This window comes from Cornus florida, unplaced genomic scaffold (genome assembly GCF_030987335.1).
Source record: "Cornus florida cultivar Cherokee Brave unplaced genomic scaffold, ASM3098733v1 CherokeeBrave_3.0.0_Hap2_Chr09, whole genome shotgun sequence".
Lineage (NCBI taxonomy): Eukaryota > Viridiplantae > Streptophyta > Magnoliopsida > Cornales > Cornaceae > Cornus > Cornus florida.
The window spans coordinates 54,841,942-54,854,095 of record NW_026775579.1 but is presented as its reverse complement, the minus strand read 5'-3'; the positions used below and the strand labels follow the sequence as shown (position 1 = coordinate 54,854,095).

The 12,154-nt window shown below is 37.5% G+C and overlaps 2 protein-coding genes across 4 annotated transcripts; both read left to right on the top strand.

The window, feature by feature from the left end:
• The first annotated feature begins 3,066 nt into the window (after positions 1-3,066).
• Positions 3,067-11,481, top strand: LOC132273978 (putative receptor protein kinase ZmPK1). Of its 3 annotated transcripts, none has more exons than XM_059775105.1 (2): positions 3,067-3,796; positions 9,706-11,481. In XM_059775105.1, exons 1-2 carry the CDS (start codon positions 3,721-3,723, stop codon positions 11,370-11,372), a joined length of 1,743 nt encoding a protein of 580 aa, XP_059631088.1. In that variant the 5' UTR covers positions 3,067-3,720; the 3' UTR covers positions 11,373-11,481. The 3 variants fall into 3 exon arrangements, with proteins under 3 accessions (XP_059631088.1, XP_059631086.1, XP_059631087.1); XM_059775103.1 differs by having other exon boundaries at positions 3,689-3,796; positions 9,047-11,481; XM_059775104.1 differs by lacking the exon at positions 3,067-3,796 and adding an exon at positions 9,224-9,619.
• LOC132273977 (putative receptor protein kinase ZmPK1) lies at positions 5,946-8,548 on the top strand. Its single transcript, XM_059775102.1, has one exon. The coding sequence runs from the start codon at positions 6,108-6,110 to the stop codon at positions 8,508-8,510; it is 2,403 nt and encodes an 800-aa protein (XP_059631085.1). The 5' UTR covers positions 5,946-6,107; the 3' UTR covers positions 8,511-8,548.
• Positions 11,482-12,154: the final 673 nt, after the last annotated feature.

Here is a 12,154-nt window from a genome sequence, read left to right as displayed (position 1 = left end):
ATTCAGCATGCTAGCCCTCTGTATTTATAGAATTTTGAGACTCAATATAACTGTTACAGGTTGGGATCAATTAATGAAAATATTTCCGTTGCAGTTCAAAACCCTAGAAGGCGCCTGCTATGTAAACAAGAGAGCCTGCTCTTTGTTCATTTTCTTTAGAAAGAGCCTGCTCTTGTAAAAATGTGAGCCTGCTCTTTGTTCATTTTCATTAGAAAGAGCCTGCTCTTGTAAAAACTTGAGCCTACTCTTTATTTTGAAGATGCATTTTTCGTAGCTTACTTGGAACAAAAAAGAGCCCTCTCTTTCTTTTAATTGAGTCTTCTCTTTTTAATTGAGCCCTCTCAAATACTGAAGTTGTGGAAAAGAGCCTTCTCTTTCTTTGAATTGAGCCCTCTCTTTTCTTTGAGCCTTCTCTAATTTTTCGTTAAAAAGCCTACTGGAATTGAAAGAGCCTTCTCTTTTATTTCATGGAGCCTTCTCCATTTCATTGAGCCTTTCTCTAATTTTTCATGGAGCCTTCTCTATTCTTTGAGCCTTCTCTAATTCCCATTGAGCCTTCTCTAAATTTCATTGAGCAGGCTCTATTAGCCTTGAGAGAGCTGGCTCTATTTCTTATAGAGGTGGCTCTTGCTTCATGAAGGCTGCTGCTAAATTAGATTGGACAGAAAAAGTGCATAACTTCAAATGGACATAACTCAGTCCATGAAACTCCAAATGAGGTGAAATTTGAGTCTGAATTTATTGCCTTGAAGTCAGCTTTCTAATGCCACTAGACTTGCTCAAAAATTCTAAACACAGAAATGGTTATGGCCATTTTAGTGAAACCTAGTCAGAATTTTCGCAGAGCAGAATCAGTCATCTTGTGATGGTTATATCTCTCTCAATTCAAATCCTTTTTAGGTGAAATTTGAGTCTAAACTCAAGAGCTCGAAGTCAGCTTTCTAATTCCACTGGCCTTATGTAAAAATTCCAACTACACAAATAGTTATAGCATTTTGAGTGCAAGCTGGTCTGGAAATTTTCTAGGCTGAAAATTGCTTCTTTTGAGATATTCATTTTTCTAGCACCTAGGACTTTGATGAATGATTCAATTTAGTTCAAGGCCTGTTTCTAGGAGTCTAGGGACATATGAGGATGTTAAATTTCAAGTGCATTGTGTCCTAGAGTCATTTACCAAATTATGGCAATAAAGGCTTTAAAGATGAAATATAAAATTCAATGCCTTTTCCTTTTCTTTCTAGAGACCAAAATAAGTATTGTGATTAATGTGCATGGTCCTAGCATTTCTAGCTTAAGTTGAGTTCTTTCAAAGCTTATGTAAGCTTGAACTAACTCATTCTTAGCAAAGACTTCATATGTTAAATATATGTGTATTGAAGTTCAAAGTCTATTGCTAATGATGTAGGAGCATATGATGTATGATATGCATGGTCCTATAGAGATGAGCTTCAAATGAATTCAAGAATACTTTGACATTAAATCTTAAGCTCTCACCATCTTATCTACCCCTTTTCTTCATTTTTGACCATGATCGTTTAGGCTTGATGAAGACTTGCTTTCTTTCTTTGAAATGCTTTGTGTGATCTTTGAAGTCCGAACTTTTCTTCAATTTCTTGCAACTTTGAGGCTCCCTTGAATCCATAGCTTGAGTATTTGTAATGCTTGGAATGGATCTTGTAGCTCAGCATTGAGGATTGAATATTGATCAACTATATATCACTCAATGAAAACATTAGTACTTAAACATCATTAATGGTTTGTAATCATCAAAACATAAGATTGACCTTTAAATAAAATCCTTAGGCCAACACATAGTGCTCCCATCTCTCACAAGGATTAAAACCCATGACCTTTAGATAGAGCCACATTATCTTCTTTGCAACTTCAAGTCTCAGAGAACCCATTCTCTCTCTCTCTCTCTCTCTCACACACACACACACACAGTGGCATAGTGACTTTAATTCAAAACCCACTGATCACTTCTTCATAAAGATGAAGAAACAGGGGAAGATAGAATAAAGGGTCAAAAGGACAAAAACAAGCCAACTATCAATGTCAATAGACATGAGAAGATGGGCGCTTTCAAATCAAATCACTGTTACAACCAATAACAATAGAAGGTTGTGGTGAAAAGAATCTGCATTACTTCTCCTTCACACTTTTATTAATATATATATCTAATTTAGTCAATAGGTTTTTTTTTTAGTTCATTGTTTATTTGTTTACTAACTTTTCCCACTTGTTTAACTGACAATGATGAAATGTGGGAGCATTAGTTTATGGGAAATGATGGGAAGGTCTTTGGCTTATTTTGAGAAACATTACAACCATGTTAAGTTATTTATAATGAACAATCATGACTCTCAATGGAAACTTACATTTCATACAATGGAAAATTTATTCTAACATATTAAATTGGAAGTGTAAAACCTCCCTTTCTTATTATACAGAATATCCCAAATATATTGTAGTATTTATCACGAATAAAACACTGCATTACAGAAATACAATGGAAATTTTATTCTAACATCGTAAATTGGAAGTTTAAAACATAACTTATAATACAGAATATCAACTTTTACACAATTTAATAATATAATTTTCACAATTTTTTATTCAATTTTTCACAATTTAATAATAGTTTAAAAATAACCAAACAAAACTAATGAAACACAATGTCATCCGATTCACAAATTCACTTACAAAAACAATACGCTGTAGCTTCGTCTTCTTCGGCCTTAAATCAACCGCACGACACTGCAGCTTCCTTTTCCCGTCGTTCAATCAAACATTTCCAAAGAAATTGCAATTTTGGAAAGAACAAAATTAAGAAAAGGTGGGACAATGTAGGAAAAACCAATTTATTTCTTTCTATATTTTGGGAGAGAAGAAGAAAGAGGATTAAGAACAGGCGCTATACCTTCGTCATTGTAGCTTCCTCTTCTCCGACGTCAATCAACCCTTTGGAATTGTAAATTTGGAAAGAAGGAAGAAAAATCGGGAAAGAAAAAGAAGAAAGAAAATTAGAAATTTAGAAGAGGCTATTCGTCATTGTAGATTCCTCTTCTCCGACTTTTAATCAAACCTTTGGAAAGAAATTGTAAATTTGGAAAGAAGGAAGAAAAATTGGGAGAGAAGAAGAAGAAAGAAGATTAGAAGAAGAGACGCTAAATCTGTTTTTGAATTTTCAATTTGCCACTTAAACCTGAGTTTCAGTAGGTATAATTTTGTGTATGTATATATAATTTCGTCTGTGTGTATGGTTCGTATATGTATCCGTGTATATGTATCCGCGTGTGTATACTTTTTTCACCCAAGGTCCTGTTTGGCCCTTTTTACCACCACTACATGCCTGAACAGTGCGAATAGGAGGAATAGATTCTCCGTTCCACGGGAGAGGATTCTGGTCCGGTTTGAGAGCAAGTTACTTTCTCAATGGCACTTAAATAAATAAGGACGTGTGGCCAAATATAGGGCAAGTAATATGCACCGCATGCGACCGCAGGGCAAAATGACTTGAAGAGGATTCCGGCCCGCCATGTCCAACACCCGATTCTGATTCTAATTTTGTAAAAATCATTGGAAACAATTCAGTTCGACTTGGTCAGAAACCGCACTGAACCCGTCAGTGCGCGCGCTAATATCCAATCAAAATAACTCTTTCATACTAGATGTAATATTCAATTAAGGGATTTTGATAATCAGGGAATGAGTTAGGGTATGGGAGTGAACCTGGATATTGGGTATGACGAAGGGGACGATTCACCGCTGTTGTTTTGGTTCGAGAAATTTGGAGGTACGTTACGCAATTAACAACATTTGGGTATTATTTTATTTGCGTTGATTTCACATATTCTTTGATTTTTATGCTTCTTGTTTGATCACTTTCTTATTTTTGTTGTTGGTAAATTGTTAAAGGGTAGTGAGCTATTGATCCAGCTGAGCTTAATTGTTATGTATAGTATTACTGAAAATATACAAAGTGAAAATTAAGCTGAGAGAGAGGAGAGCTTGAATCGACATCGTTTTTCCCCTCCGCCTCTTGCCTCCTAAAGAAACTAAGGACTTGCTTGGTTTGTCACTTCTCTAGAACTCTGAAAATAGAAAATTGTTTTTATAAAAGACCATTTCTTTTCTCCGAAAATATGCTTTTTTGAAGAGTTTCCATAAAGATGTTCTCAAAAACCGTTAATCAATTTTGTACAATTTTTTAGTTTTTAGTTCTCATAAAATAGAAAACTGAACCAAATCAAGCAAACCCCTAATTTTTCACTTTCTACTAGTGCTTTTATTGGTCTCTGTGTATGTGCCCAAACCACCCATGTCTACTTTCTCTTCTAGTCACTCCAACCATCCATGCCAGCATTCTCATTTTTGCAACATCAATGAGTTGTTCTTGTTTCTTTTTCAAAGCCCAAAATTCCAATGAGTAGTTCTTGTTTCTTTTATAAAGCCCAGAATTTCGCTTCATATAGCATAGTTGGTCTAATAACGGTCCTATAAATTTTTTCTTTTCTCATGTGTTATTATTATTATTATTTTTATCACAAAAGATGCCACTAACTTGTCTCTATTTTGTCCATCCGAATCCAATTCTACTAATTTTATCACTATCCTTTTGTATTATCGACCCTAAGTAGCAAAAGTGATTATTTCTGTAATCAATATATCAAGAATCGAGTCCTTATTAAAATTTCACTCCATGTATCCTTGCCTCAACTATTTGAAGTTATTGCGCAAATCCAGTTTGGTAGCCCTTAGATGACTGGTTTGCTTTTTACATGGAGATTGTCGGTTTACCACTAGGAGAAATTAATCTATACCTTTCACTTTGGAGTCTAAGATGGACCCTAGATGGTTGTTTTTCAAACTCTGGACAATTTTGATAATTTTGCATAACAATAACATGATCCTTTGGGGAAAAGCTGTGATGGACATTTTTAAGTGGTGTTTTGTTGATAAACCTGGAAAGTAACTGGGTTTATTAGTGGATTTTGGTCCCAAAAATAAATAAATAAATAAATAAGCAAAAGAAAAGATGTTTTGTCTAAAGCACAGAGGCTGGCTCAGATCAAACATGTTTTTTCATTTCTTCAATTTATTCTCTCTGTTTTCAAATACTATGTTTCTTTTGTTAAAGCTTTAGTAAACAGTTTGCTAAGTTTCTTTTATTTTATTTATTTGTATTTGTATTTTATTCTTTTACAGAGGTATATATTGAAAGAGTTGGAAAATTTTTATTTTATTTTATTCTTTTACAAAGGTATATATTGAAAGTGTTGGGTGAAAAATATGCATTACACACTACAATGGTTGGCCTTAGGGATTTAAGTAGGCAGAACCAGAAATCATTGGCTAGAAGTGACACAACAGCATAATTCTTCAGTCTTAGAATAGATTGGAGGAATCTGAAGTGTTTTTGAAGGTAAAGACAAGGGAACATAAAGTTGTCCAATAACCTGAGGTTAGTAATCCATTTGTTCATACTTCCATAATTCGTTTCTTGCCTGACCAGACGGTGGCTGGATTTATTGACTTTGAGAGGCAATATGGTTGGAGCCACCATGAATCAGTCACTCATATTCTAGTTGAATCTATTAGTCTATTAAAGGGGCACATTGAATGATTAGAGACGCCTTCATTGTGCCATTTTCATACAAGCTGTTGCTGCAATAATGCATGTATCACCTCCAATAATGCATCAACCACTTAGCATTAAAGGGTTTAAGCTGAGAGTAAGCATATCATTAAGGTGCTATCTATTGAATATGAGGTGATCTTACGACAGCTATGTCCTCAATTTGTCCACTACTGGTATCATAAATGATAGATGAAGAGGGCTCATGAGAGTAATCAATAGGCTGGTCCACCAAATGGGTTCTCCAAATTAAATGCCCTTCTTACTTGTTAGTAATTAACTTGTCATGTGCTTGGCATAGAAATCCCCCTGGTGGCGCAGACCTGGTAAAATCTCTGAATCTCATTATCAAAGATGCATGGTCATAGATATCCCTTCTCTTTCAAACAAGTATGTTTCTACATATATTAAGATCCACCTTCAATGGTTATTCATAATCCCTTTACAACTATAAGCAGCTAAAGCCAATATGAGTGCTCCATTTTTATTCATTTGTCTCTCTTTGGTCCTATCTTTTTCATTTTCATCTTCAACACTCTATAGGATGAGGAAAGGCTCATCTCTCTGCGTGGAGAAATCTGGCGATGTTTTGATTTCAGCAAACCGCGTATTCTCTGCGGGCTTTTATCCCGTAGGCAATAATGCTTATTGCTTCGGAATATGGTACAGTCGAGCATTATACGATGGGAGTCACACTCTGGTTTGGATGGCGAACCGTGACCAACCAGTTAATGGAAGACTCTCAAAGCTCTCCCTACTAAAAACTGGTAATCTTATCTTAGAAGATGCTGGTCATCTCACTCTTTGGGCCACTGACACCACCTCTGCTTCTTGGGTGCAATTGCAACTTTATAACACTGGTAACCTTGTTCTTCATACTTTGGAGGGTAAAATTCTTTGGCGAAGCTTTGATTCACCAACAGATACTCTCCTTCCTCAACAACTACTCACCAAAGATACCATACTTGTTTCATCAAAAAGCCAAAACAGTTATTCTTCTGGTTTCTACAAGCTCTATTTCGATGATGATAACATTCTTCATCTTAGCTTTGATGGTCTTGAAACATCCAGTGTTTATTGGCCAAAACCGTGGCTGCGACCATGGGAAACTGGAAGGTCTGCCTACAATAACTGTAGAACTGCAGTACTCGATTCCTATGGCCATTTCAATTCATCCGATGATATGCAGTTTTCATCTGTGGATTTGGGCGTGGGGTCTAAGAGAAGATTGACTATTGATGCTGATGGAAACGTTCGATTATACAGTATAGATGAGAGGAGGAGAGCTTGGATTGTGTCATGGCAAGCCATCTCTAACCCATGCATCGTTCATGGTGTTTGCGGAGCAAACAGTTTGTGCACTTATGCTGCTGAAACTGGTAGGAGATGCAAATGCCTACCGGGACATAAGATGAAAAACCATACAGATTGGTCTTATGGTTGTGAACCAGATTTCAATTTCTCTTGCAAAAATGATGATGCTGTTTTCATCAAATTTCCTCATGTTGAATTCTATGGCTATGATATTGGGTTCTTCCCAAATCAAACCTTAGAGTGGTGTGAGGAGAGGTGTTTGCAGGATTGCAATTGCAAAGGGATCCAATACAAATTCGATGACTTCCCAAATAGAGGTTACTATCTCTGTTACACCAAGGCTCAATTGATTAATGGCCAGCACTCACTGGGTTTTAAAAATCCTATGTATATAAAATTCCCCAGAGCTAATCTTTTCTCCAATGACAAGACCGTTCAAGAATTCCAGTTAGATTGCTCGCGCCAAGTTACAGCACAGCTAAACAGAACTTACAAGAAGAAGCAAGAAAATGTCACGGTAAAGTTCATGCTTTGGTTTGCCTGTGGATGTGGAGGAGTTGAGATAATTGGTTTCTTGTTTGTTCTCTATGTGTTGTATAAAAACAGTGAAGGCTCAAATGCAATTGAAAAAGGTTACCTTCACATCACAATAGGATTCAAAAGATTCACCTATGCTGAGCTTAAGAAGGCATCCCTTAATTTCAGTGTAGAAATCGGGAGAGGAGGTAGTGGTGTTGTATATAAGGGCATATTGTCCGACAATAGAGTTGCAGCAATCAAGCGTCTCAGCGAAGCTAACCAAGGAGAAGTGGAATTTCTAGCAGAAGTAAGCACAATTGGGAGGCTTAATCATATGAACTTGACAGAGACGTGGGGTTATTGTGCGGAAGGCAAACACAGGCTTTTGGTTTATGAGTACATGGAGCATGGATCTTTAGCAGAAAACCTAACTTCCAATAGTCTTGATTGGAAGAAGAGGTTTGAAATCGCGTTGGGTATTGCGAAGGGTCTAGCTTATTTACATGAAGAGTGCTTGGAGTGGGTTTTACACTGTGATGTAAAGCCTCAGAACATACTATTAGGCTCTAATTACCAACCAAAAGTTGCAGATTTTGGCCTGTCTAAACTCTTGAATAGAGGTGGCATTGATAATTCATACTTTTCTAGGATTAGAGGTACTAGAGGTTACATGGCTCCTGAATGGGTTTTTAATTTGCCAATCACCTCCAAAGTTGATGTTTATAGCTACGGGATCGTCATGTTGGAGATGATAACCGGAAGGAGCCCTGCCGGTGTCCACCCCATGGATGATAATGGGGTCATGGAGCAGAGAAGGTTGGCCACGTGGGTGAGGGAGAAGGTGCATGGAGCTACAGGAAATGCACCGTGGATTGAAGAAATTATAGACTGTAGCATGGATGGTGAATATGATAAGGATCAGATAGAGCTTCTGGTTAAAGTGGCTCTGCAATGTGCAGATCAGGAAGACAGAGATGCCAGACCCACCATGAGTAAGGTAGTGGAGGCACTTTTGGGTCATGAAAGTGATGACTTTTAAAAGTCAGTCCATGGATCATGCATATGGCAATGTATAGTTCAATTAAATAAATAAAAGGATGCTTTCAGTCATATCTCTGACTATTCAAAATTATTTTAGTCGTCTCTCTGACGCCATCAATGTACTGTCACATAAAATACAGTTGCTGAAATAATGCATATAAACTTGCTGAAATAATGCATATAAACTTGCTATAATAATGCATATATCATGAACTGCTTATCTGACTTTGTAAGTTAGCATTAGATGCTCCTGAAGAGAAATCAATGGAATGTAGGTCCCCCAAAATAATTGGTCTGCAGAGTACACATTACATGGACCTCTGCGAAGGTAAACTCTTCTTCCTCGATCACACATGCTCAATAAATAGAGGTCTGCTTTTGCCCACAAATATGGTTGTGTATAAATTCACCTTCAACAGTTTTCTAAGAATATATATAACTGTAAGTAGCTAAAGCCATTATGTGTGCTCCATTTTTATTCATTGTTATTTCTTTGGTCCTATCTTCACCATTTTCATCTTCAACACTTCTCAGAATAAGCAAAGGCTCATCACTCTATGTGGAGAAACCAAGCCACGTTTTAATTTCAGCGAACGGCATGTTCTCCTCTGGATTTTATCCAGTGGGCAATAACACATGTTGCTTCGCAATATGGTTTAGTCAATCGTTGGATGATGGGAGTCACACAGTGGTTTGGATGGCCAACCGAGACCGACCACTTAACGGAAAAAGGTCAAAGCTCTCCTTGCTAAAAACCGGTAATATTATCTTGACAGATGCTGATCGTCTCACTGTTTGGACCACCGACACTATGTCAGCTTCTTCGGTGCAATTAGAACTTTATGACACCGGTAATCTTGTTCTCCATACTTTGGAGGGTAAAATTCTTTGGGAAAGCTTTGATTCACCAACAGATACTCTTCTTCCTCAACAAATATTCACCAGAAACACAATACTTGTTTCATCAAGAAGCCAAAGCAATTATTCTTCTGGTTTCTACAAGCTCTATTTTGATGATGATAACGTTCTTCGTCTTCGCTTTGATGGTCATGAAACATCCAGCATTTATTGGCCTGTCTCGTGGCTGCGACCATGGGAATCTGGAAGGTCCACCTACAATAATAGTAGAACTGCAGTATTCGATTTGTCTGGCCATTTCAACTCAACTGATGATTTGTTCTTCTTGGCCGCAGATTTGGGCTCAGGGCCTCAAAGAAGATTGACGGTTGATACTGATGGCAATATTAGATTGTACAGTCTAGATGAAAAGTTGAGAGCTTGGGCTGTTTCATGGCAAGCCATATCCAACCCATGCAGCATTCATGGCATTTGTGGACCCTACAGTCTTTGCACTTACGCTGCTGAAAGTGGTAGGAGATGCAATTGCTTAGTAGGATACAAGATGAAAGATCACACAGATTGGTCTTATGGTTGTGAACAAGATTTCAATCTCTGCAACAATGATGCGGCTGTTTTCATTGAACTTCCTAATGCTGCTTTCTATGGCTATGATATTGGGTACTTCCCAAATCAAACCTTACAGTGGTGTGAAGAGAAGTGTTTGCAGGATTGCAATTGCAAAGGTTATCAATACTCATTTTACAAGTCAAATGGTTATGGTTACTATTGTTGTTACCCCAAGACTATGTTGCTCAATGGGTATCGCTCGAAGCAACTTGGAGAATCCATGTACATAAAATTGCCAAAATCTAATATCTCCTCCTATGATAAGCCCATTCAAGAATTCTGGTTAGATTGCTCGCACCAAGTTACAGCACCCCTCGACAGAACTTACAAGAATAAGCAAGAAAATGGCACGGTGAAGTTCATGCTTTGGTTCGCTTGTGGATGTGGAGGAGTTGAGATCATCGGTTTCTTGTTTGTTCAATATGTATTGTTTAGAAACCGTCAAGGCTCTGGTGCTGCTGAGAAAGGTTACCTTCAAATCGCAACCAGATTCAAAAGATTCACCTATGCTGAGCTTAAGAAGGCAGCACGTGATTTCAGTGTAGAAATCGGGAGAGGAGGTAGTGGTGTTGTATATAAAGGCATATTATCTGACAATAGAGTTGCAGCAATCAAGTGTCTCAGCGAAGCTAGCCAAGGAGAAGCAGAATTTCTAGCAGAAGTAAGCACAATTGGGAGGCTTAATCACATGAACTTGATAGAGACATGGGGTTATTGTGCGGAGGGAAAGCACAGACTTTTGGTGTATGAGTACATGGAGCAGGGATCTTTAGCAGAAAACCTAACTTCCAATAGTCTTGATTGGAAAAAGAGGTTTGAAATTGCCTTGGGTACTGCCAAGGGTCTAGCTTATTTACATGAAGAGTGCTTGGAGTGGGTTTTACACTGTGATGTAAAGCCTCAGAATATACTATTAGACTCTAATTACCACCCAAAACTTGCAGATTTTGGCCTGTCTAAACTCTTGAATAGATGTGGCATTGATAATTCAAGCTTCTCTGGGATAAGAGGTACTAGAGGTTACATGGCTCCTGAATGGGTTTTTAATATGCCCATCACTTCCAAAGTTGATGTTTATAGCTACGGGATTGTCATGTTGGAGATGATAACCGGAAGGAGCCCTTTCGGTGTCCACACCATGGATGATAATGGGGTAATGGAGCAGAGAAGGTTGGTCACACGGGTGAGGGAGAAGATGGATGGAGCTGCAGAAAATGCATCATGGATTGAAGAAATTGTAGACTGTAACATGGCTGGTGAATATGACAAGGGTAAGATGGAGCTTCTGGTTAGAGTGGCTCTGCAATGTGCAGAACAGGAAGACAGAGATGCGAGACCCACCGTGAGTAAAGTAGTGGAGGTACTTCTGGACCATGAATATGATGACTTTTAAAAGTCAGTCCTTGGATTGTATATATGGCAATTTATAATTTTGAGTATGTTAAGCTTTTAATATATTGGCTTCCAGAATCTTATCTTTTTTGTGGTAGCAACTTTTCTTACTACCGTATCTTCTTTGTATTCAGTTTGCTTGTCTTTTGCTTCACCTGTAATTTGTGCTTATGTGTTCTTAGATGATTTTGTTCTGCGCCAAAATATCTTACAGTTGCGAACCTGCAGTTCATTTTTCTCTTAGCTTTTTATTATTTTATGACCTTGCCATTCTCTTATTAAATGACAAAACCCCCATGACATTGTTTTACAGTGAAAATTGAGACATTAATACTTTCAGCCGCAGCCTTTTCTAGAATAAGATTTTTGCCCATTTTTGGTGATCTCAATGCTAGAGAAATGAAAAACGACAGTAAATTAGCCAGGAATATAAGTCCCTACTCTGTGTCCTGTGTGTGTATATTTTCAAAAAATACTAATAATTTTCTATTAGATTATCTGGTTAAAATTTAATTTTTTAATTAAATTATTATTTACAAGTAAAGAAAACCGAGACACTAAGAACTGAAGGACGATCAACACTCACAGCATCAATTAATCCTGGAGGCATGGATTGTTGGCCAGGATCATTGAGCTAAGAGTGAAGAGCCACCTGACTAACGAAATGAGTTGCTTTGTTTAGCACCTTGATATCTTCCATCATAGTCACCAAAGCTTCCTCTGTAACTAGGAGTTTCATAACAGATTACCAATCGCCCTGAACCTCAAAAAAAACCTCAATGC

Excerpts from the sequence above, each read along its gene's own strand:
- LOC132273977 (XM_059775102.1), top strand. The coding sequence starts at position 6,108 with ATGAGTGCTCCATTTTTATTCATTTGTCTCTCTTTGGTCCTATCTTTT.
- LOC132273978 (XM_059775103.1), top strand. The coding sequence starts at position 9,111 with ATGTTCTCCTCTGGATTTTATCCAGTGGGCAATAACACATGTTGCTTC.